Source organism: Myotis nattereri (genome assembly GCF_964212035.1).
Source record: "Myotis nattereri genome assembly, chromosome: 16".
Classification (NCBI taxonomy): domain Eukaryota; kingdom Metazoa; phylum Chordata; class Mammalia; order Chiroptera; family Vespertilionidae; genus Myotis; species Myotis nattereri.
Window position 1 is genome coordinate 54,668,567 of NC_138091.1, and position 24,194 is coordinate 54,692,760.

Here is a 24,194-nt window from a genome sequence, read left to right on the forward strand (position 1 = left end):
CTCAGAGTCCCTGCGGAGGGAGGCTGGGGGAGCCTCATAATTGTTTTTCTATCCTCACCGGGACACGTTTCCATTCGTTTCAGAGAGGAATAGAGAGAAACATGAGTGTGAGGGACAGACTGGGCCGCTCGGGACCCTCGGCTTCCTCACGGTGCTCTGACCTCTGTTGCAGGCATACCAACGTTTACAAATCCAGCAGCAGATGCTACAGGCCCAGCGGAATGTGTCCGGACCCATGAGACAGCAGGAGCAGCAAGTGGGTGTCGCCGGCTTGTGGGTCCCTGAGCTCTAGTCCCCCTGCTCCAGGGGCACTAATTGATGGGTTAAGCCTCCCTTTTATAATCTCGGGGTCACCTAGATTTGGGAGGAGGTCGGCCCAGGCGTAAATGCAGTGGAGACTGACACACAGGTGACGGGCGGCGTCACTCCCCCCCTAACATGCATGTGTCTGCCGCCAGGTCGCGCGTACAATCACTAACCTGCAGCAGCAGATCCAGCAGCAGCAGCGCCAGCTGGCCCAGGCCCTGCTCGTGAAGCCCCCACCGCCCCCGCCGCACCTGTCTCTGCACCCCTCTGCAGGCAAATCGGCCATGGACAGCTTCCCCCCGCACCCCCAGGCCCCCGGCCTGCCCGACCTGCAGACCAAAGAGCAGCAGTCTTCGCCCAACACCTTTGCTCCTTACCCTCTCGGTGAGTCTCCACGTCAGCCACCACCCGGCTCAGGTGCCTGGGGTCACCACGGAGGGGTCGCGGGGGACACACCGTTCCCAGCAGCCTGAGAGCGGCTGCCTCGGCTTCTTCCCTCTGAGGGACGGGAGCTTTGCTATAAACACTTCCAGCCTGGAATCTTTCAAGGCAGCACCGCGCAAGCCCATCGCGGCCCTCTGTTCAGGAAGCGGAAGAGTCTAGCAGTTGAGTCCCACCTCCACTACCGAGGGGCTCACCACTTACTTGTGCAACTTCCTTGGCAGCTCTTTGCCTCCGTTTCCCCATCTGTTAAGTGGGAATGCTTCCCTCCGAGAGTTCTTTATGAGTTAATATGGAACGTTCCAAGGATAGCGCCCAGCACGGAACGAGTCCTGTGTGAAGTGCTAGCTGTTCGTGGCAGCACTTTTTTTTTAAGAATAGTTGTTTTAGGAACAAATTCAGTTCCATCATGGCCCTAGGATGCCCTGACTTCAGCGTCCTGGCAGCGGCCTGTCCTCTGAGCCGCTGTCTGGAGAGCCGGGGAAGGCGGCCATTTTGAGGCCAGCGGGCCCCTCACGGTGTTTCCCTCCCAGCCGGACTGCCCCCAAACGTGAATGTCAGCAGCGTGGACGTGGCGGGCGGCCTGGCGGTGAAGGACCCGTCTCAGTCCCAGTCGCGCCTCCCGCAGTGGACACACCCCAACCCGATGGACAACGTCTCCGGTGCTGCTTCTCCTCTCGACCAGAACCCCGGCAAGCACGGTAGGCCACGCCCTCGCCCGCACCCAGTCTGAGGGCTCAGTGCTGAGAGCTGAGTCAGGATCCCCCGCGCCCTCGCAGAGCGCACGGCCCCGCCAGTCAGGGGTCAGACTGCCTGATGCCTCAAGCCCCAGGTCTTAGCTGCAACCCTAGAAGGAACTGGAAACCCCAGGGCAGCAACGCCAGGTCCCAGCGCTGCCCTAGTTACGTCTGTTCCTCAGCACAGTGTTCGAGTGTCCTGACCACACGTTGTTTCCAAGGAAAGGATAGGACACGAGGACCCGGTGCTTAGGAAGGGGAGGAGCACACATGCTAATACCCGTCCGAGAGGGTCGCACTAGTAGCTTTGAACTTAGCTCTAAACATCCTGGAAGCATAGACGGCAAAGAAAATGTCATCGGGTGTGTAATGCCCTCTCGATAGGAAGCATCCTACAGAGAAGAAAATGCTTTATAATGTTAACGCTCCAAGAAAAGCATCACGCTCTCTGCCACTGCCCTTGGCACGAGGGAGCTCAGTGGCCGTGGCGAGGTGGGTGAGTGTGTGTGCTTAGGGCTCTGAGTTTACACGTCAGTTTGTCCTTCTGCGGTGAGGGCAGCATCTGGAGGGAGCCGAGGACAGACACTTGGACTTGGTCCCTGGAAAGTCTCGCTGGGCCAGCTTCCTGGGGTACGGGGTGCGTTTTACCAAGCTGTCCAGCTAGACCAGCGGTTCTCAGGCTGTGGGTCGCGACCCCTTTGGGAGTCGAACGACCCTTTCACAGGGGTCGCCTAAGACCATCGGAAAACACATATATAATTACATACTGTTTTTGTAATTAATCACTATGCTTTAATTATGTTCAATTTGCAACAATGAAAATACATCCTGCATATCAGATATTTACATGACGATTCATAACAGTAGCAACATTACAGTTATGAAGTAGCAACGAAAATAATGTTATGGTTGGGGGTCACCACCACATGAGGAGCTGTGTTAAAGGGCCGCGGCGTGAGGAAGGTTGAGAACCACTGCACTAGGCAGACGGGTGCAGTTCCTGAGGAGTTTGTCTTCCAAGGACGAGGTCACTCCCTCGCAGAGAAGGGGCCAGCCCCGCCGGGCAGCTCACACCCCTGGGAGGACAAGACAGGTGCCTGGCGGGAGGCCGGGCTCCCTGTTCACTCTCTCCTGCTGTGCCCGCAGGTGCTATCCCTGGAGGTCTGAGCATTGGGCCTCCAGCTAAGTCCTCCATTGACGACTCCTATGGCCGGTACGATTTAATCCAGAACAGCGAGTCACCAGCCAGTCCTCCAGTAGCTGTCCCCCATAGCTGGTCACGTGCCAAATCCGACAGTGACAAAATCTCAAATGGCTCCAGCATCAACTGGCCCCCAGGTAAGAGCGGGCGACATCCTGTAGCAGCAGGTCAGCCTGCGCTCCGCCCAGGAGAGCACGTGGCCCGTAGCCTGGCCTTGTTCTCCGGAAAGCCTGGGTCAGGTCAGCGCGGGGGGTAGGCGGTGTGGCGCCTGGGTCAGTGGCCCAGTGGCCCCTTAGTTCAGTGAGAGCGACGGCTGTGGCCCTGGATTCCATCCGGCCATCATCGGGCTAGCTCACAGCTGAGCAGGTTAATGTGGACTGTCCCGCTGCTTCCCGCCTATTCAGGGGATTGATGAGTTACTGAAGGGAAGTCTAAAATGGTCCCTTTGATTTAATTAGCAAACTATTAAAATTCCCATAAATTACCGTGAAGCAGTGTGAAGATACCTAATACTCATGTTTTGATCTTCATTTTGCTTGAAACTTTCCAGAATTTCATCCTGGAGTTCCGTGGAAAGGACTTCAGAACATAGATCCCGAGAATGACCCTGACGTCACACCTGGAAGTGTCCCCACTGGGCCGACCATCAACACCACCATTCAGGACGTCAACCGCTACCTCCTCAAGAGCGGCGGTGAGGGCCTGAGGGCCTGCGCTGTGGGGCGGGCGGTGAGGGCCTGCGCTGTGGGGCGGGCAGCGTGGCTCCGGGCAGGCGTGGCAGCCGCTTCTCCAGCCAGGGGGCAGCACAGTCAGGTCGTGCTTCCAGTGAAGCATCAGGGGCCTGGAGCTGGATGTTTCGCTGGGTTATGAACACGCGTGCTCTATAAGCGTGGTGTCATAAAATCACAATGTTAACCAGTAAGCTTTTTAGTGAAAAGATTTCCACTTGAAATATTTTTTTTTAAATATATTTCATTGATTTTTTACAGAGAGGAAGGGAGAGAGATAGAGAGTTAGAAACATCAATGAGAGAGAAACATCGATCAGCCGCCTCCTGCACATCTCCCACTGGGGATGTGCCCGCAACCCAGGTACATGCCCTTGACCGGAATCGAACCTGGGACCTTTCAGTCCGCAGGCCGACGCTCTATCCACTGAACCAAACCGGTTTCGGCACTTGAAATATTTTTAAGTTAAAATGAACAACCAACCCTTCACTCATTCGTCTCAGTCTGGCTTTCCGTCCCAGCACCTCTTTCCTGGGCAAACCCTGATCCCAGGTTTGGGCCCACCTGTCAGACTTGGGCTCCCGTGGAAGGCAGTGGGCAGGGCTGTGATTACGGAACATCCGTGTGGCTTTCCAGTGCAGCGGGGGGCGGGGGGGAAGGGAGGGGGGGCAGCGCAGACGGCTCCCTGCTGGCCACAGGGGTCGTTGCTGGTGGAGGCTGATGCTCACACTCACACTCCAAGTGAAGGACAGCCAGGTTCCCCCGGGTGCTCGTCACTCACACGAACACTCGGACCGTCCCCAACACATGGGGTTAGGTCTCCCACTTCCACTGTGACACGCGGGAGAGATGCGGCCTGTTCTTTACCGGGATGGCCTCTGAGTGTGTCTGGGTTGGGAGAGTGCCGGTGTGGATACAGCCACCCTCCCTGTGCAGTGCCCCGCCCTCCTCCGGCTCCATGCAGCGGCTTCTGGTGGGGGCGGGGCGGGGCTGGAGGGGAGGGGAGGGGTGCGCGGGGGAGGCACAGTGGAGACAGGACCCGGCCCTCGCTGCCCATCTCGTCGGTGTGGCAGCAGGGTTGTGCCAGGGGTTTGGAGGGCTGTGGAGAAGTGGACGACTGCCCGTCCTGAGATAAAAGACGTCGGAAAGAAGCGGGATTGCTGGGTGCAGAGCAGAGCTTCCTGCCAGGTGCTTGCAGGACCGTCTGGTGCTGCCTGGTCGCCGGAGCCCTGGGGCATTGTGGGTGGCCTCTGCATGTGCACGCGCATGCTGTGACGAGGCAAGGCGGCTGGAGAGCACATTTAGCAAACTGGTTAAGTCTCAGGAGCGCTGGTCGGAGGCACCCTGCGTCCAGGCAGGGCGTGGAGAGAGCAGCGCCGGGGTTCGCGTGGGCTCTCCTCGGTGCTTCTCTTCCCCACGGTTGGCGACGCCAGAGCCCCTTACGAGAGTCCCACGCGCTGCACTGACCTCTCTCAAGGTGCCTGTCCTGCTGTCCTTCTAGGTAAACTATCAGACATGAAATCGACGTGGTCCTCCGGCCCCGCCTCCCACACGCAAGCCTCTCTGTCTCACGAGCTGTGGAAGGTGCCCAGAAACACTACTGCACCCACAAGGCCACCTCCGGGGCTGACCAATCCCAAGCCTTCCTCCACCTGGGGAGCCAGCCCCCTCGGCTGGACCAGCTCTTACTCCTCGGGTACGCATGGGTTCCCATGCAGGGGGGCCGGGAAGGGGGGGGGGCCTCCCTCCTGCTCTGCTCGCCCTCCAGGGAACAGCCTGCAGCTTTGAGGAGCCCGGGCCCGGCTCCAGCTGCCAGTGCTGTCAGCGTGGCCCTGGGGGTCACCCACAGGGCGTGGGAGGTGGGCGTCACAGCACATCCAGGGCCACACAGGGTCCCGGGCATGTCTGTCAACCAGCACAGGGTCTCCGTTCCACCCTGACACGTGCTGCCCCACCACACTGCCCCGGAGCCCCGGCTCTGGCCAAAGACAGGCGCAGTGTGAGCACCCCCCAGCCGCGCGCTGTGGCTCCAGCAGGTGCCCTCTGCCGCCGCCGCGGGGTGAGAAACGGCTGGGGAGGAGTTGACCGATTCTGCCCCGGTCTGTGCAGGTTCTGCTTGGAGCACCGACACCTCAGGAAGGACCAGCAGCTGGCTCGTTCTCCGCAACCTCACGCCCCAGGTATCGTGCGGGGCATGGTGTCCCGTGGCACAGTCTCGGTGCTGGGCGCCCGCCCTCAGGCCCAGAGGGGACGTGGGCAGCAAGGAGGGGGCGTGCCCGGAGCCCTGTGGCCGTGTTCCTGGGAAGGTGTTCACTTTTTATTCTTTGGAGGCTTGGAAACTGTACCTCTGTAAACAGAGATGCTCGCCTTCACGTGTACCCACCCACGAGGGACTTGGCCTGTGCCCTCCCGGGTCTCCGGCCACAGGCTCCTGGGAACCGCGGGCCTGTGTGGTGCGCTCTGCTTAGGGACCAGAGCCATAACGGCTTGCTCCTTCTGGGTGGTGCCATCAAACAACCGAAAGGCCCCAGGGATTTACATTCCACAGCCCCAGGGCAGCAGAAGGGTAGTAAGCCCCGTGAAGAACAGCATGTTCCCGGCACTCAGTGGCCAGGATTCATGCACGTTTTCTGTGGAGAACGTAATGGGAGAAGTCACGGGAAGCTCGTTACCGTCCCCTCTGCTCCCCCTCAGATCGATGGCTCCACCCTCCGGACGCTGTGCCTGCAGCACGGGCCGCTCATCACATTCCACCTGAACCTGACGCAAGGCAACGCCGTGGTCCGGTACAGCTCCAAGGAGGAAGCCGCCAAGGCCCAGAAGTCCCTGCACATGTACGTCCTCCCGCCCTCGCCGCCCCGTGTCAGCACCACAGGCGCAGACGTTGACGGTCTTATGGTCTGGAGGCTGGAAGTCAGGTCAAGGCATCAGCAGGGCTGGTTCCTTCTGAGACACTCTCCTTGGCGAGCAGATGGCCACCCTCTCCCTGTGTCCCCACGGGGTTGTCTGAGGATGTCCGTGTCCTAAATACCTCCTCTTACAAAGACAGCAGCCACAGTGGGCAAGGGCCACCCTGATGTCCTCATTCCACCTTCATTGTCCTTCAAAGACCTTTCTCCGAATACAGGGACACCTGCAGGTCCTGGAGGTTAGGTCTTCAGCATGTGCTTTGAGGAGACAATCCACCCTGAGCAGGTGTCTTGCGCTGTGTCCGTGTCGCCTGCCGAGTTGCTGTGGCCACGCCCTCCACTCGGGAAAGGCCCCCGGAGAGTGTGTACAGCCCGGCAGCCCTTATCAGATGGTTTGCAAGTCCTTTTCCTCATTCCATGTGTTGTCCTTTCACTTTCTTGGTGGTTTCCTTTGCTTTGAGAAGATTTTAGTTTTACATAGTCTGACTTGTTGATTTTTGCCTTTGTTGCTAGTGTTTTGGTTGTCACGTACAAAACAAATCACTGCCAAGGTCAATGTCAAGGAGCTTTTTCCTATGTTTTCTCTTAGGAGTTTATGGCTTCAGGTCTTAGTGTTAAGCCTTTAACTCATTTAGAGTTAATTTTTATGGGTGATCTGAACGAGAGATCCAGCTCCATCTTTCTACCTGCGGTGCTTCAGTTCCCCAGCACCGCTCACTGAAGAGACTGGCTTCTCCAGAGCACCCTTGGCGCCCTTGGCGCGTATTAGTTGATGCAGATGTGGGGTCTGTCTCTGGCTTTCTGTCCTGCTCCATTGGTCCGTCCATTTCTGTGCCGGGAGCATGCTGTTTTTCTGGCTAGAGCTTTGGAGTGTATTTGAAATCAGGAAATGTGACGCCTCCAGGTTGGTTTTTCTTTATCAGTATCGCTTTGGCTATTCAGCGTCTTTGGTAGTTCCATACAAGCGTTAGGATTGTTTTTACTATTTCTGTGCAGAATGCCATTGGTACTTTGATGGAGATTTCATTGAATCCATAGATGGCTGTGGATTGTATAAACATTTTAACTCTTTTAATTCTTCTGATCCATGAACATGGGATATCTTTCCATTTGTATCTTCTTCGATTTTATTCATCAAAGTCTTGCCGTTTTCATTGTACAGATCTATTACTTCCTTGGTTAAATTTATTCCTAAATGTTTTTATTGTTTTTAGCGATTGTAAATGGGGTGGGGTTTTTTGTTTGGTTTTTGTTTTTTATCAGAATTTCATTGTTAGGACATAGAAACGCAACTGTTTTCTGTTTATTGATTTTATATCCTGCAACTTTAATAAATTCATTGGTTGGTTCCAATAGTCTTTTGGTTGAGTCTTTAGGATTTTCTATGTATAAGATCATGTCATCCGCAAACAATGATAGTCTTACTTCTGCCTTTCCAATTTGGATGCCTTTTATTTCTTTCTCTTGCCTGATTGCTCTAAGACTTCCAGTGCTTGTTGAATAGAAGTGGTGAGAGTGGGCACCCTTGTCTTGTTCCTGATCTTGGAGGAAAGTTGTCCACCTCTGCTCGTTGTGTCCTGTGGCCTTGGTGATGTCCTTCTATACCCTGTGTGTTGAGGACATTTATCATGAAAGAATGGTGTGTTTTGTCAAATGCCATTTCTAAATCTACTCAGATGATGGTGTGATGTTGACCTTTCATTCTGTTGTGATGTCACGTTTATTGACTTGCAGATGGAGAACCGTCCTTGCACCCCGGGGAGGAGGCGCACGGGGTCATGGGGTTTGACCCTCCAATGTGCTGTTGGGTGGGGTGTGCTCATACTTGATGAAGAATTTTGCATCCACGTTCCGTAACCAGGGGTAGTTTTCTTCTGGTGTCTGTCTGCCTTTGGTATCAGGATATTCTGGCCTCATAAAATGAGTTTGGGAGCATTACGTCCTCTTCAGTTCTGGAGGAGCTTGAAGAGGATGGGCGTTAATTCTCCTTAACTTACCAATGACACCAGCTGGTCCTGGGCTTTTCGGTGCCAGTTCTGGTTATTGGTCTGTTTAGGTTTCCTGTTTCTTCATGATTCAGCCCTGGTAGGTCGTGTGTTTCTCGGCATTTATCCATTTCTTCCAGGTCATCAATTGGTTGGCATATGGTTGTCCACAGCCGTCTCGCAGATCCTGTATTTCTGTGGTGTCAGCTGTAATGCCTCCTCTTTCGTTTCTGATTGTATTTATTTGAGTCTTCGCTCTTTTTTTCTTAGTTAGTCTCCTGCAAGGTTTGTTGGTTTTGTTTATCTTTTCAGAACTCTGGATCTCAGTTTTGTTGCTGTTCTCTCTCTCAGGTGTGTTCTGGGAAACACTACCATCTTGGCCGAGTTCGCTGGCGAAGAAGAAGTGAACCGTTTCCTAGCGCAAGGCCAGGCGCTGCCGCCCACCTCCAGCTGGCAGTCCAGCAGCGGGACCAGCCAGGCGCGGCTGGGGGCCTCGGGCAGCGCCCACGGCCTGGTGCGGAGCGACGCCGGCCACTGGACCGCCCCGTGCCTGGCCAGCAAGGGGAGCAGCGACCTGCTGTGGGGCGGGGTTCCCCAGTACTCCAGCAGCCTGTGGGGCCCGCCCAGCAGCGACGACGGCAGGGTGATCGGGAGCCCCACCCCGCTGAACACTCTGCTCCCCGGCGACCTCCTTAGTGGGGAGTCCATCTAGGCCCGAGGACCGTGGGCACCAGTCATCAGCACTAGGAGGCAAAGCTGGCCCCGCAGCCCGCGGCCCTTCCATGTACCTCTGCCCAGAACTGAAGACGAGCCCTCGCAGCCCTTGCGAACTGTTCCCGAGACAGTGCGGGCTGCGCCCCGTGTCACATGCTAATGACAGGATGTTCTCATAGCTTTTTATTTTGTGTTGTCTTATATTTGTACGGTGTGTTGTCATTTTGATTTTTTAAGTATAAAAGCTGCTTAGAATAGTTCTATCATGAAGGGCACTTTTCAGATTGTGGGCTGGAAAGGGTTATTTTATCAAGGGGGGCGGGAGGGAGGGAGACGAGAAAGCCTATTTAACGAGCCTGTGACGATTATGCACATTACCAGAGGCGGACCCCGTAATCAGGGGAGCTGGCGTTCACGGGCGAGCGGCTGCGGCCTCCGGGCGGCCCCACGGCGAGCCGAGCGGCAGGCCGGTCTGCGAAGTCCTCTGTCCCCACGGATCCGCCTATGCACATTACCCTTGTTCCATTACTTTTTCATGTCATTTTTTTTATCCCAAAAAATATTTTTTAAAAGTTGAAAAAAAAAGACATATCAAACATGCAAATACTTGAATCCAGCAGGCCAATACGCAATGTGAACACTCCGTGTAACCCACACCCAGGTCGGCGGCGGGCGCACCGGCTCCGGAGCTGCCACGGTCACGGCCACGGCCGGCGCGTCGGAACCAGCGTGTGTGCGCGCTTCCTGTGTTGGCGTGCCGCGCGTGAGGGACTTCACTGTGGGTTTCCTTTTATTCAGTATATGCTTTTGTTGGCGCATTGGTCAAATGTTCGTTACTATTAGCTTCTAACTTTGCACTGAGTGTCCCCGCCCTTCCTCAGCTCATCCTACACGTTAACGAGAACTCGTGGGACAGGGCCGGCGACAATTCACGTGTAAATGTTTACTCAAGGACTCTGTTACCGCGTTGAAAGCTACAGTGTGTATCTCTGGAGAAATAATATGTACACCTACCTTTAGCAGCTGTTGTTGTGGACTAAGGCTGCGAGAGAACTGTTACCAGAGCACTGCACCGTTTTCCATTGGGAATAGAACGTGAACGAGCAAACGTGGGGATGTGGCCATAGATACTTGTGAGGGTGGGTTCCGCGCAGGAACGGAGACAAGCACTTGGACTGGGTGGCGACTGCTTCGGAGGAGCCCGTGGCGGGGGCTCCCACCTGTTTACAGACCTTTTTTCTCCTTCAGACTTTAAAGTAAAAAAATTTTAAAAAGGAATTTAAAAAAAAAAAAAAGAAAAAAAAAGACTTCCGTCGTAAGACGCCTATTTTCCGATGCGGACACGCTACTTCAGAGCTCTGGGATTGGCAGTGTTCTCCCTCCGGCATCGTCGCGGACTCTGTCGCGCCCCTCCCGGGACGGGGCGCTGTGCTCACTGTCTTGCACATGCGGAAGCGCTCTCAGGAAGCCAGGGTTCCGAGGGGCAGCTCCACACCGTTCCATGTATTTTGTAACCCAACTCCTAGCACTGAAGATGTTATAAAAAACAAAAAAATAAGAAAAAAAGAAAAAAGAGGAAAAAAACTCAAAGAAGAAAAATACTTAATCTCTAATGTGTAGCAGTTACATATTTACCAAATAACGGACTCAGAAGACATAGGTGTTTGAAGAGTGCTTTATATATTAAAAATCGCTTTATGTTTTAAAAATGATCAATGTTTTCATTGTTTTGCAAGAAAGAAAGACAATGGAGTAACATACCCTCAAGTATGTTTAAAACATACGAACATTGTGCTCCCTGCCTGCTCGGTCAGGAAACGTGCATTACATTTTTTTTAATTCGCTTTTTAATGGTTTTATCAAAACAAAACAACAAAAGAAAAAAAAAAAAAAGGAAGAAGCAGGTCCTGCGAAGTCGCAGGCCCACAGAGCTGGTTTCCTAGCGGATCACGAACTATGCACAGACTGGGGCCAGGCCTGTTGGCCCAGGAGTGTCGGCGAAACAGCCTTCCTCGGGGCGCCGCCCCGCGCCCTCGGTATTTGACGTATGTGTCCCCGCATATGTATATCAAACATACGTGCGCCGACAGCCCGCCCGCGTCCAGCAAGCCGAGTTGTAGAAAACGCCGAGGTTTGAGCAGCGCGGATGGAAGTAAAGAATCTGTCTGTTTCTGTTTTCCGTTGGGGGGGGGGGGGGTTGTTTTGACCTTTTATTTTGAAGATGTTTGTAACAGATTAAGAAACAAGTTTGTGGCTTTTAATGTTTTTCCTCATAGAATGTGATTGTTGAAGAATACGCACCGAAAGTTGCTTTCAAAAGTACGCTTTGTTGAATCTTAATAAATGGCAATTTCTTTCTTGGCTGTTGAAATCAGTGTGTGTTTTCTTTCTCAAAGACGGATGTCAGCGGTTTCACTCTGACTGCACCGGGGCGAGCGGCACAGCGGGGCCCGGTGGCCTGACTGTCACCTTCCCGCTGGCTCTGTGGCTCTGCCGTCAGCGCTGAGCCCCAGGCAGGACCCGCGGGGGTGCAGCAGTGCTCGAGCCCCGCGCCCGCCATCGTCCGCCAGGCCCTGACCACGTGCAGCAGGCCTGGCCTCCAGTCCGGCTCCAGGCGCCCTGAGGACCGGAAGCAGCTCCACACCCGCCTGTGTCTACAGAGGGGCACAGGCCGCCGAGGGCCACCGCCCACATTACCTGGGACCCCGATGGGCATCAGAAATGTTGGGGAGAAGAGCATGAGGACGGCCTTCTGCGTTTCCCACGTCTTACTCCACGCAGCGCCTGTCGGCCCAGAATGCACGGCCCTGGACACACGACCACAACCCAGGTCCTCTGGGGCCTCGCTCAGAGGCCAGAGGCGGAGCACCCCTTCTGTCCACTCCAGGGGTCAGTCCTGGTTCTAGCAGGAGCCCGGCCGGTTGCCCCTGAGGGGAGGTGGCGAACTCCTGGCTCGAGAAAGCTGAGGAGGAAGCACTGAGGGGCGCCATCAGGAGAGGAAAGACCAGAGGAAGAAGGAACACAGCCGGACAGTGCACTTGACCTACTCGCCGGGGATGAGCCTGGGGCGGCCACTCCAGCGCCACCAGCCCGCCCTCCGCAAGCGCGTGCACGGTTCCCACGGAGCAAACAGCCAGTGCCCGGCTCTGGGAGAACAGTCGCTGCCAAGGGAACGTCCAACGCACACGGCAGGCTTCACGGAGGAGGAGGCATTCGCCGCGGGCCTGGGAGGCCGGAAGGGATTGGGAAAGGCTGGGCAAGGGGTTGGGGGGACATGGACAAAGCTGAGGTCCGAAGTGCCAGCCTCGTGACCGGAGGGGCCTGGTAGCCACCATGACAGGGCCGCTTGCTGTCTGGAGCCGAAACGGCCAGAGCTGCACCTCCTAACTGGCATCACCGTGGAGAGGCAGGCGGGGTGCTGGGTGGTGGCCGCGTGATGGCTTAGAAAGGACCGTCCCCGAGGCCCCTGGATGCGCCGGGAAACAGCGGCCTCACGCGGTCGCTCTAGGAAGTGCCCGGGAGCCTCCCGCCGGCCTCAGGAGCTGCCGTGCTCGCGCCCTTGTCCGGCGGGAGCGGATGCGAGGCAGGGAGGTGGCTCGGCGTCGGTCTGCCCGGTGCTGACGCACGAGAAGCTGGCCGTGGTCACTTAGGTCCACCCACCAACAGTGCGCCCGGCGGGAAGGCATCTGGGGGCCGGGCCCGGAGACCCCAGGCCAGTCGCGGCCCTTCTGGACCGCCCGCCCGCCCAGAGCTGCCACCCGGGATCAGTGCCAGCTACTAGCAGGGGACCCTCTGGCTGGCAGCGGCCACAAGCCAGGATCCAGCTGTGCCAGGGACGCCCGGTGCTGTCCCCACCCTCAGAGGTCGGGGTGACGCTGGGTAGGCCTCGGGGCCCCCTCGACAGACAGCCTCTGCCCCTGGACATCTGCAAACCCGGAGCTCCCCCAGGGACGCGCTAGGGAGGGACCAGCCCGGCCCTCCTGATGTGGGGTGCCATCACTATGGGTCTGACCGGCTCCCGCCTCTCCCAGGCCCGAGCATGGCTCTTCAGGTCCCCGAGATGCGGGACGGTGGGCCCCAGTGCCAATCGGCCGGCTCCCCTCCCAGGGCCCTGCCCAGCTCCTGCAGTCCCGGGACGCTGCGTCTGTGACAGCCTCGGCACAGGGCTTCCCACAGGCTCTGCAAACAGCCTGGCAGGATCCCGTCACTCCCTCCTGCCTCGGGCCTGGGCGCCCGCTGCCCCTCGGCCTGGCCGGCTCCTCTCCCCATGGCTCATTCACAAGTGAAATGTCACCCCAGCCCCTTCCTAAATTCGCCCCCACCCCATCGCCACGAAAGCACCCCTGCTGCTGGCCTTGTCACCCTGGCTCGCCCCCCCACCGCCCCCTTGTCCCCGCCTGCCTGGTGCACCCCTGGCTCAGGCTGATCCTAGGATCCCTCAAGCTGGGCCGCACCAGTCCTGCCATCTGGAGCTTGGCCACCAGAGGGCGCCCCCGCTGATCCCTGGAGCCCAGTTTGTCGGTATTGAAACAGCCTGGGCACTTTGAGATGCCCATGCAGCACCCGGGCACTTGGTGAGGCAGTGGGGACCCGGTGTGGCAAGGAGAGAGCCAGGAGGAGGAGCTGAAGGGGCACGTGCAGGAGGCCTGCAGGTCATCGCCAGGGCTGGAGGGCTGGGGGCGGGGGGGCGGGAGGCCTATAGGTGACCCCGGGGCAGGGGGGAGGAAGGGGGGGCAGGCCCCACACACCTGGGCAGCAGGGCTTGAGCACAGACTCCCACAAGACGAGCCCGTTTTGCAAAACATATTTAATCAGAATAAATAGAAGCCCAGGCAGGCAGGGTCCTCTGGGGGCGCCGCAGCCCCTCGGCCACCCTCCAGCTCCAGCCCTGGATGGGCTGTGAGTCCCGTCACCTTCCCGGGGTTCCAGCAGGGCCGCCTGAGGGGCCACACAGTCTCGGGTGCGTCAGGGTCTGCAGAGCCGTGGGAACTGAGCCCAGTGGGTGAGCAGGCACAGGGCTGCCAGGCCCGTCCTGGTCCTGCTAGGCTGCCCGATGGTCTGCAGGCCAGGCCGGGGGCGCCGCTCCCTCCTGGGTTCTGCCAGCCCTGCGGGGGGGCGGGGGGGGAGTGAGGGGCTCTGCACCCGCGGAGGCAGCGCCTGGCCGCCTGGCCGCCCAGAGAATCAAGAGGCTCCGGAGAGACAGGGGCTGGAGGAGGCCGGGAGGAGCCAGGGACCTCGGCCCACGGAGCTCAGCCTGCATCCCCCCCGCCCAAGGCATCTGTCTGTCTGTCTGTCTGACCTCATCTCCCTCTCCCTGGGCTTAACCACAAGTAACTGTGCTGAGGGGTGAGGCGGGCTGCTTCCTGCGGGGCCAGGGCAACGAGGCTGAATCTGTGCTGACCCCACGGGGAGAACGGCCAGTAAGGCTGCCCCCAACTTACCCAGAGAGGGCGTGGCGGGAGGAAGGAGGGAAAGGGCTGAGAGGCCCAGCTCCACCCCGCCCCCTGCAGGCCGCGCCTTCACTTTCTCACAATGTAACCACCTTGCCCCTCCCCCAAATGCCCCACCGGCAGCCAGCAGCCACCTCCCTCCCACCCACCACGCGCTGCCCCTGGGGAAGGCACCCGGCCGTCCTTCCCACTCACGCCCACCGGAGCCGCCCCCGAAGCCCTCACCCGCTCCTCTCCTTCCTCTCGTAGACGGAGTGAAGCTTGTTGATCAAGAAGATTTTGTCTTCCCCCTCCTAGAAACGCCGGAACGTGAAGGCGAGAGAGCAGACATGTCCGTCTGTCCGTCCAGAACCGCCCCGTCCAGACAGCCCCAAGGAATCTCGCAGATGAGAAAAGGGCAAAGAAGGGGAAAGAGGCTCCATGACAAGGAGGATGACCAACCCAGAGCCGGGCAGCGGGGTGCTCACAGGCCTGTACCCCCAGAGCCGGGCAGCGGGGTGCTCACAGGCCTGCGCCCCCAGAGCCGGGCAGCGGGTGCTCACAGGCCTGCGCCCCCAGAGCCGGGCAGCGGGGTGCTCACAGGCCTGCGCCCCCAGTGGCCCAGGGGAGGGGAAGGGCCCAGGCCCCCCCACTGAGGAGCTGCCGGCAAACCTCCTCGCCGCCCGTCACCATGTGAAAGGGGTAAGAACGCCTGTCATGGGGCTGGTGTCCGGTCCCCCTGTTGCTCTAACCAATCACCACAGAGCCAGTGGCTTACACCACGCAACCCACCACCTCAGTCTGGAGAGCAGAAGGCAGCACGGCCTCGCTGAGTGAGCCGCGGCCCCACCAGGAAGGTGGGGCTCAGACCTGCAGCCCCCAAGGCTGGGACCCGGGCAGGGCTCGGCCTCGCGAACCGGCAGCAGGGCCTGGCCTGGCCCAGGGTCCCCAGCTCCCAGAGCAATGGGGGCGGAGCTGGGCTCTCTTCCTGGCTGCTCTGCACCCCCCACGCTCCACCCCCTACCTGGCCCCAGGCCCTGAAGCACCCACCCCCAGGGGGCAGGAGGCAGGGGGCAGGGGGCAGGAGGGGGGCAGGGGGGCCGGAGGGGGCACCCACATTGCTGATCTGCTCCTTGAGGAGGCGGATGACCTTCCGCTGGCCCTTCACCACCTGGATGTTGAGGTAGATGATGGCCCTGTGGGAGGGCAGGGGTCAGGCTGGGCCTGCAGGAGGGGGAGGGGGGAGGGGGGAGGGGGGAGGGCAGGGCCCGGGCACTCACAGCAGCAGGGCTGACAGCAGGTAGACGGGGAAGGTGTTCTCCACCAGGTAGCGGTGCACCCAGGGCAGCCAGGAGACCCGGGGGCCGGCCCTCTCCAGGCGGCGCACCCACACCTTGCCCGCCTCGTACATGCTGTCCAGGCTCCGGAAGGGCCCACAGAGGCTTGAGGGCTTCACCCTGTGGGAGAGGGGGAGGGAGGGGGGGAAGGGAGGGGGAGGGGAGGAGGAGGGGAAGGGGAGAAGGGGAGGAGGTGAGGGGGAGGGCAGGGTGGCCAGAGCCCTGGCTGGGCCCAGGCCACCTCCACCCCACGCTGTGGCCCCAGCAGCACCTCCCAAACCCTGGGGTTACCCGCCCGGCCAAGGCTGTGCCCACTCACTGCCAGACAGCGTAGCAGAGGAAGATGGCAGCGCCCAGGAAGCAGGGGAAGCAGAGCAGCGAGATGAAGACGGTGCGCATGTGGGAGGCCAGCCAGGGCCTGCGGGGCGCCTGGCAGTTGGCCAGCAGGCTGGCCTGGGGACAAAGGCTGCTCTCGTCCACTGCCCTGCCACCCTCCAACCCCCTAGGCCTTCATGGGGGAGGAGAGGCGGGGCCGGTGGGGCCTGAGTGAGGCCCCAGGACAGGACAGGCGGCCGAGAGGCAGGCACTCAGGGCCTGAGCCCAAGGGGGAGGCAGCGACCACCGGACCCTGGTGCAGAGGGATCCCAGGCTTGGAGGGGGGAGGGGGGCACTGGCTTGCCAGGTCACTGTATACAGAAGGGCTGCTGCCACCATCCACCTCCGCTGCCTCCCGGTCCCCGGCTGTCCCCTGGGCAGTGCCCAGTGCACAGATGAGAAGGCGGCCCAGGGAGGGCCAGGGCTGGTCCTCGCCACCGAGCAGCCCTCCTGAGGATACAGGACCAAGGTCGCTTCCCACGGCCGTGGCCTGAGGCTGAGAGCGGATCCTAGCGCCCTGCCCAGAGCCTTCCCTGAGCCTGGCACAGTCCCCAGCAATGGCCATGGCAGCGGGTGCTCCCAGCCTGCCTAAGGCGGCGATGCGGGGGGGCGGGGGGGGGCGTGGCCCTGGCTGCCAGCCTGCCACTTGGGTCAGGGAATGTTCCCACGTCCCGGGCGCCTGTCTGCCAGCTGAGCGGTCCGCCCGGGCTACCCACGTGCCCCCCGCCTCCCGGGGCCCGCCATCGCCTCTACCTTCTTCACGTAGAAGAGCAGCAGCAGCTTGATGATCTGCACGGCCGGCAGGAGGGGCGAGAAGAGGACGCCCAGCCTGGGGAGCGGTGGGGTGCAGACCGGAGGCTGGGGGCGGTCCTGAGCCCCTGCTACCCCAGCGCCAGAGCTGCCGCCCGCCTGGCTCCCGCCCCTCTCCCCCCAAGGCCAGGAAGGACGCTGCACGACTAGGTGCCTGGGGGGCGGCCTCGCTGTGGTCCCAGGGAAAGGAGCTGGGGGTCCCCAGGCCGGGAGGGCGCTGGCCGCTGCTCACCAGGTCAGGGTCTGCCCGTAAATCAGCTCCAGCACGTTCCGGGCGATGTCGAACTCGGGCTTGCCCCGTCCCAGCCTCCTCTCAGAGATGAGCCTGGCAGAGGAGGCGGTCACACATGGGGCCTGCCCCGGACACCGCTCCACCCGCCCCAGGGGCACCCGCCCGCGCGGCTCCGTCCCTGCCCGCCCACCGCGGGCCCAGCCGGTGCCGGTGCCGAGGGGAGGGCACCGGGGTCCCTGCCTCAGCCTTTTTCTAACCCGCACCCAGGCGTGGGCCCAGCCCTTGAAGCTGCGTGGCTACGAGGCCCTGGGTGCTCGAAGGAAACACAGGAAGGAGAGCTGGGACCTGCCCACACGGCCCTGGGCACTTGGAAATGTCCTTCCTGTCTCTCTCCCACCCTGTCTGTCTCTGCGCCAGACTGCGGGTAGGCCAGCGGTTCTCCACCTTCTGGCCCTTTAAATACGGTTCCTCATGTTGCAGCCCAGCCATAACATTATTTTCGTTGCTACTTCATAACTGTCATGTTGCCGCTGTTACGCAGCGTCATGTAAATATCTGATATGCAGGATGGTCTTAGGCGACCCCTGTGAAAGGGTCGTTCGACCGCCAAATGGGCCGCGACCCACAGGCTGAGAACCGCTGGGTTAGACTGTCCAGATCAGGGCGAAACCCCTTTCCTTTCCGACCTAAAAATAGGTCCCATCCTGCTCATGTTTCCCACATTTAACGTCTCTCACGAAAGCTGCTGTGGGTGGAGACGTGTCCCTCTCTGGGAGGTCTGCGGCCCGAGAGCCAGGGGGAGGTGTGCTGCCTGAGAGCCAGGGGGAGGTCTGCGGCCCGAGAGCCAGGGGGAGGTGTGCCGCCTGAGAGCCAGGGGGAGGCTGGCGGCCCGAGAGCCAGGGGGAGGTGTGCCGCCTGAGAGCCAGGGGGGGCCCTGCGGCCCGAGAGCCAGGGGGAGGCCGGCGGCCCGAGAGCCAGGGGGAGGTCTGCTGCCTGAGAGCCAGGGGGAGGTCTGCGGCCCGAGAGCCCGCCCGCTGGTGCAGGTGAAGATGCTCAGCTCTCCGGAGGGGGAGCCGGAGGGGGAGCCGGAGGGGGAGCCGGAGGCAGCGCAGGGCCACGCCGGGAACTCACCTCCACACCAGCTCCCCGCAGAGCGTGTCCAGCAGCGTGAAGATGAAGTCCAGCACCATGAGGCGGTACAGCTCCTGGCCCACGAAGTTCTCCCAGCACTGACACGGGGGACAGGGTCAGCCGGCCCGCCTGCCCCCCTGGCCCAGCCCCCCGGGCCTCCAGCCGCCCGCAGACCAGCACCTCCTACCCCCCCACCCGCCCCCCGCACCTGGTCCTGCAGCGCGGCCACCCTGCGGCCCAGCCAGTGGTAGCAGAGGATCCCCAAGGTGACCATCTTGAGGATGAGGTTCCTGCGAGGCAAGGGGCACGGAGGCTGAGGGAGGGGCGCCTGGCGGGAGAGGTCGCCCCCCAGGAAGCCCCGCCTGACCCCCGGCCGCCTACCTGCAAACCGCCACATACACCTCCAGCACCGGGGAGTCGTGCCGCTCCAGGGCGGCCAGACCGCGGTACAGGTAGGGGGCCCCCAGGTTGAGGAGGCAGACCACCAGGGGCAGGGCCAGCAGCGCCCCCTCCCGGTCAGCAGGCACAGGGCTCTGCTGGGCGGAGGGGCAGTGGTCACCACAAGTGCCTCGGCCACTGCGGGTGGCAGGTCCACCTGTGGGCCTGGGGGGCTGGGTTCTACAGCAGGAGGGGGAGGAACTGGCAGGGAGCACCCCGCCCCCAAGATACATCCACCCCAGGCCTCATGTTCAAACCACCCAGGGAGGGGCTGGGCCCAGCTGTGAGAAAAAGAGAAGAGGAAGGAAAAGAGAAAAGGAAGGAGGAAAGGGGAGAGTGTGAGACAGGGGGGCCCTGAGGGTGGGCCCTGAGGGAGGGGTTCTGGCTCCCGGCATCCGGTGTCCAGGGGGCGGGGCCCGCTGACGCCTGGCCGGGCGGGTGCGGGTCACGGGGACCCTTCCCAGCGCAGGGAGGTCTGCCCCTGAGGCTGCCCAGCCGCCCCTCACCTCGATCATGTGCTCGGAGAAGGTGTAGACGGCCACGGTGCAGCCCAGCGTGATGCCCAGACACAGCAGCCACACGAGCGCCAGCACGGCCGCCCGGCGCAGCCTCCCGCACGCGCTCCGGTGGCCACGCCGCAGCTGCCACTCGGCCAGCAGCTCCTGCGGGCGGCGGGGCCTCAGTCCCACGGCACAGCCGCGCGGCACGCGGGGCACACGGGGCACGCGGGGCACCAGGGAGGCTGAGCCGGACCGAGGGGCGCCCACCCCCAATGCCGCCGCGCACAGGAGACCGGCCGGGGGGGGAGTACTGACCAGCCTCGGCCGGGGAGGCACTGCCGGGCACTGAGGGCAAGACGAGGACCCCCACCCCCACCCACGTCCAGGTCTAGGAGAGCTGAGTGGCTGGGACGGGGTTGCAGGGCTCAGGGTGGGGTGGCCCCGGCCCGGGTGGCGCAGCCCCGGCCCGGGTGGCGCACCTTCAGCTGGGTCCGGATGTTGTCACACTGGAGGCGGGAGGCCCGTTTCTGAGTCACCTTGTGGTCCCAGGAGCAGAAGACAGTGATGGCATGGGCCCCCAAGGCGCTGCCCACCCGGTAGCTCTCCCCGAAAGAGTGGGACATGCTGTGAGGACGGGGTGGGGAGGGTGAGGGCGGGGAGCGGAGGCCAGAAGGCAACAGGACACTCCCTACAGCCAAAGCCCACCCCTCGGAGAGGAGCCCCCTCCTCCCGCCCAGCTCTCGGCGCCTGGTGTGGGCCTGTGGCCACTCTAGGCCAGCCCTGTGCAAACCCGGTGCCCACCAGCGCCTCGAGGCTAGAAGGGTCGGACTCGACCCCAGACAGGGCCGCTGCTCCTGCCGGGGCAGGGCAGTAGCTGTGGGCTCACCCCCAGGGCTTTGCACTGGCTCCCAAAACCAAAACACCTTCCTCCCTTCCCTGAGCCTGCCCTGAGGCCAGTGCCATCTCCCCTAGGAAGCCAGCCTGACTCCTCCCCCAGTGCTCCATGACTCCTGGGCACACACCCAGCCTCTCATTGGTCTGCCTCCTCCCCTGGACAGCAAGCTCCTCACTTATCTTCCTGCCCCAAGCACAGTAAGTGTTGGGTGGATGGAGTGATGGGTGGATAATGAATGGATTAGTGGATAGATGGATGGGTTGATGGGTTAATGGATGGATGGATGAGTGGATGGGTGGATGAGTGGGTGGATGGATGGATGGATGGATGGATGGATGGAAGGAAGGATGGATGGATGAATGGATGGGTGGGTGGGTGGATGGATGGATGGATGGATGGATGGGTGGATGGGTGGAAGGATGGATGGATGAATGGATGGGTGGGTGGATGGGTGGGTGGGTGGAAGGATGGATGGATGAATGGATGGGTGGGTGGATGTGTGGGTGGATGGATGGGTGGATGAGTGGGTGGATGGATGGGTGGGTGGATGGGTGGGTGGGTGGGTGGATGGATGGATGGATGGATGGATGAATGGATGGGTGGGTGGATGGGTGGAAGGATGGATGGATGAATGGATGGGTGGGTGGATGGGTGGGTGGTTGGATGGGTGGCTGGATCAATGATGCTCAGAGCCAGGGTCATGTGGTGGAGGCCGTTACCTGTAGACCAGGGTGAAGCAGGTGATGAAGAAGGCTGCGCCGATGGTGAAGAGGTAGGCCAGGGGCATGTTGTAGGGCAGGCTGGCTGCCTCGGGGGCGCACTGGCCGCCGTCGGGTGGGTCGGCACACGGCTGGTTCAGGGTGGCGTTGCTGTAGTAGCCGTAGTACATGACGGTGTCCGTGAAGCGGCCCTGCGTTGGAGGCCCAGCCGCGTCAGGGACTCCCCTCCCCACGCCTGACCCGCCCATGGCTTCCAGGGGCAGAGGGAGGGCACCCATCAGGGAGGCCAGGGCAGGGCCACAAGGACGGCACGGAGGTAGACAACAGGCCTCGGCCATCCGGGGCTTCCCAGGCCCCACAGATGTCGGGACAACAAGGAGAGCTGTCTACGGCCGCCCTGGAGTCACAGTGGAGGGCGGGGGGGGGGGGTCTCCCCTCTGGCCCAATGCCCCTAACCCTCACCCCTCCGGTGAGGAGCTCCAGGCCAGTGAAGGTGGGGACGGGGCCCTGGGGGGCGGGCGGGAAGGCGGTCTGCACGCCCACGAGGAAGGCCAGCAGGGGGAGCAGCAGCAGCGCGTTGAAGGCCAGCAGGGTCTTGAGGAACAGGAAGTAGGACAGCACGCTGGAGCCGAACTGGCCGCCGATGCGCTTCAGGGCGTAGTGCCAGGGCACCAGGGCCTGCAGCCCCGACAGCAGCCCCAGCCCCAGGTCGTGCGAGGCCTGTGGGGACAACACCGGGAGGTCCTGCAGGCGGTTCCCCACGAGCAGGACAGCCCAGGACAGGCAGGTGGCCCCCCAGCCCCGCTGCCCAGGGCCCCTCCCTCAGGGGAGCCCCACGGAGGCCCCTACCAGCGCGCAGGCGTATCGGAGGCGGCTGCCGCAGCCCAGGAGCCCGGGGCGGCCCCGCGGCCTCCTGCTCGGGGACCGCATCTCCTCCCTGCGGCAGAGGCGGCGGGTCAGGGCCGGACCAGGGTGGGGCCCCACGCCCTCCCGGGACCACCCTCGGCCCGGGCGGGCACTGACCGCAGGCAGCGCTTCTCGGCCAGGCTGAGGGGCATCCCCCGGAGCACGTGGTCCCGCTGGGCCACCGGCAGGCCCTGCAGCTCCTTCACCAGGAGCACCCGCTTTTCTGCAGGAAAGAACCGGGGCGCCCGTGGGTCCCTGAGCACCCCTCCCGCCCACCCGCCCTCCTGCCCTCCCACTGCTGTGGCCTTGCCCCTGGACAGGCCTGCCTGCTGCCCACCCTAGGCCCCTGCCCACAGACTCAGGCCTGGACGGCTCTCTGTCACGGCCATGAAGAGACCCGCCTGTCCCCCCCACACACCCCGAGTCCCTCCCTAAGTTCTCCGCCTCCTCCACTGCCCCTCTCCTGGACCCCCCTCTCCTCCCGGCCCCCACCCGGCTCGCTCTGATCCCCGGTGACCTGGGCCCCACCCACCCCTCACCCTGGCCGGCCAGACCTGCCCCCCCACCCCCCCAGCCCCGGCCCCACTCACCCTCCTCGGCGAGGGCCGTGGAGTCCAGCTCCAGGTCGTACAGGCGGAGGCTGGGCCGCGCCGAGCGCCCCAGGCCCCGGAGCTGCGGCCGGCTGGCCCTGCGCCGCAGCCGCACCGTGCGGTTGTAGTACTGCGAGATGATGGCGCCGCGGCTGCGGCCTGCGGGCACCGGGCGGTCAGGCGGCCAGGCCGGACCCCCGCTGCCCCTTCCCGGGAGACCTCAGCTGCTGGCCCCCCGGGAGCCTATTTTTATCCCTGGGACAACCCAGGAGGCTGCGGGTCTGGCTGGGCTCGGGGCAGCGGACTGGGGGGCGGAGGGGGGCTGAAAGGGCCGGCCCTGCGGGTCACAGATGCCCCGACGGCCCCACCCGTCCCAGGGGCTGCGGTCCATGCCAGGGTGGAGGGCCGAGGGCCCCACTCACCGATGGTGCGGCTGGGCATGCTGGCCAGGATGCGGAGCGTGGCCATGCTGTGCGCAGTGGCGCCCTCGGGCCCCAGCAGGGCCTGCTGGTTGCCGGCTGAGGAGCAGAGAGCCTGGTCCAGACGACGGCCACCTCCCCACCAAACCCCCAGCCCCATCCCCTCCCGGGCCTGGGCCAGGCGGGCTCACCTGAGGCCCCCGCGGCTCCGGCCCCCGGCCCCTGGGGCTGCAGCTCCAGCCCCTCCGCCGCGGCCCCCTGGCTCTGCTCCTGGATGAGCAGGTGGAAGGACTGGTGCATCTCGCTCTCGTCGTAGGGGCTGGGCTCCCGGCTGCTGGGGGAGGGGGGGGGGCCCAGGCTGGGCTGACCAGGTCTCACCCCGCAGCCTGCCTCTCCCTGGGGTGCTCCGTCCAGCCCAGAGCACTTACCCCTGGTCCTCGGGGGTCTCGGGGACATCGAGGACGGAGGCCATGGCTGCCGCCCACGCGCTGCCCAGCTGCGGCCCTGGAGCCGCTCAGAGCCGCCGGAGCCGCCCGCTGTCCATCTGCTGCAGAGGGAGCGGTCCCCACTCGGCCTCCCAGCCGGGCCCTGGCGACGGTGGGCGGCACCCCTGCCCCGGCCCCACCCACCGCCAAGCACGTGGTCAGGTGAGTGGCCCCAAATAAGCCCAGAGTGGACTGAGGGACACCCTCCCAGTGCCCGGAAAGGAGGAGGGGCGGACAGAAGGGAGTCCCGGCGCCAGTCCCTGGGAACGGGAGGGAGGGTGCTGCGGGCACAGTTCTCCGTCCCAGTCCCGGGGTGAGAAGTTCAGGGCAGCTCTGAGGCCTTCGCTGTGCCCGCCCTGTAACCCCTGCACCCCCACAGCGTGCTTCCTCTCACAGGAAATCCTCCCGCCCCACCCCGCCCCCACCCCGCCTCAGCCCAGGCAAAACAGTGTGAGCTACCTCCTCCAGCTGGGTCCCCACCCACCGAGCCAGCATCCCCCCAACACACACACACACAGCGGCGAGGCACAGCTCTCAGGAGGCGACCCCACAGTCTGCCCCAGGAGCAGGCAGGCCGGGCAGCCGGCGGGGGAGGGTGCCAGGCGTTAAACAGGCTGCCTTTGTCCAGCCTGTGTGCGGGCAGAGGGCTCTGCTGTCACCCAGGACAACGAACCAGGGTGGCCTTGTCCGGGCTCTGCCCCCGTGGGCGTGGGGCGGGGACAGCACACTCCCTGCAGGACTCTGCCCTGTCCCCGCCCCCTCTCCTCCCGGGGGAACTCAGCTCAGGAGCTTCCTGGGGTGAGGGGGGCGGTGCCCAGGCAGAGCAGGTCCGCCGGGGACTGTGCCCAGACAGGGTCCTCCCTGGGGGTGTCCAGGCCCCCACGCAATCCCAGCCCCTTCCCCCTCA

The 24,194-nt window shown here is 62.3% G+C and overlaps 2 protein-coding genes across 3 annotated transcripts in view; one reads left to right on the top strand and one right to left on the bottom strand.

Annotated features, from left to right (window-relative positions):
• Nucleotides 1-11,384, top strand: part of TNRC6C (trinucleotide repeat containing adaptor 6C) — a 45,376-nt gene extending 33,992 nt beyond the window's left edge. Inside the window, exons 13-21 of the mRNA XM_081110170.1 lie at nt 173-256; nt 459-690; nt 1,281-1,448; nt 2,631-2,822; nt 3,236-3,379; nt 4,915-5,109; nt 5,523-5,593; nt 6,108-6,247; nt 8,659-11,384. Coding sequence (XP_080966296.1) covers nt 173-256; nt 459-690; nt 1,281-1,448; nt 2,631-2,822; nt 3,236-3,379; nt 4,915-5,109; nt 5,523-5,593; nt 6,108-6,247; nt 8,659-9,019 — 1,587 coding nt within the window. The 3' untranslated portion in view covers nt 9,020-11,384. The remainder of the gene's footprint in view (nt 1-172; nt 257-458; nt 691-1,280; nt 1,449-2,630; nt 2,823-3,235; nt 3,380-4,914; nt 5,110-5,522; nt 5,594-6,107; nt 6,248-8,658) is intronic.
• Nucleotides 11,385-13,808: 2,424 nt separating this feature from the next.
• Nucleotides 13,809-23,461, bottom strand: TMC6 (transmembrane channel like 6). 2 transcript variants are annotated; one of them, XM_081109769.1, is made up of 20 exons: nt 23,231-23,461; nt 22,994-23,133; nt 22,806-22,901; nt 22,384-22,542; nt 21,911-22,016; nt 21,737-21,824; nt 21,350-21,607; nt 20,888-21,078; nt 19,753-19,897; nt 19,280-19,435; nt 18,717-18,868; nt 18,544-18,625; nt 18,336-18,433; nt 17,205-17,297; nt 16,916-16,991; nt 16,107-16,240; nt 15,731-15,907; nt 15,568-15,646; nt 14,697-14,764; nt 13,809-14,126 (listed from the first exon to the last, which is right to left on the bottom strand). In XM_081109769.1, the coding sequence occupies exons 1-20, from the start codon at nt 23,272-23,274 to the stop codon at nt 14,063-14,065; spliced, it is 2,406 nt and encodes an 801-aa protein (XP_080965895.1). In that variant the 5' UTR covers nt 23,275-23,461; the 3' UTR covers nt 13,809-14,062. The 2 variants fall into 2 exon arrangements, with proteins under 2 accessions (XP_080965895.1, XP_080965896.1); XM_081109770.1 differs by lacking the exon at nt 23,231-23,461 and having other exon boundaries at nt 21,350-21,481; nt 22,994-23,108.
• Nucleotides 23,462-24,194: the final 733 nt, after the last annotated feature.

Coding starts and splice junctions, on each gene's coding strand:
- TMC6 (XM_081109769.1), bottom strand. CDS start 23,274: ATGGCCTCCGTCCTCGATGTCCCCGAGACCCCCGAGGACCAGGG. Junction 16,992..17,204: donor TACGGGCAGACCCTGACCTG/GTGAGCAGCGGC, acceptor ACCGCTCCCCAG/GCTGGGCGTCCTCTTCTCGC. Junction 16,241..16,915: donor TGCTCTTCTACGTGAAGAAG/GTAGAGGCGATG, acceptor CTTTGTCCCCAG/GCCAGCCTGCTGGCCAACTG.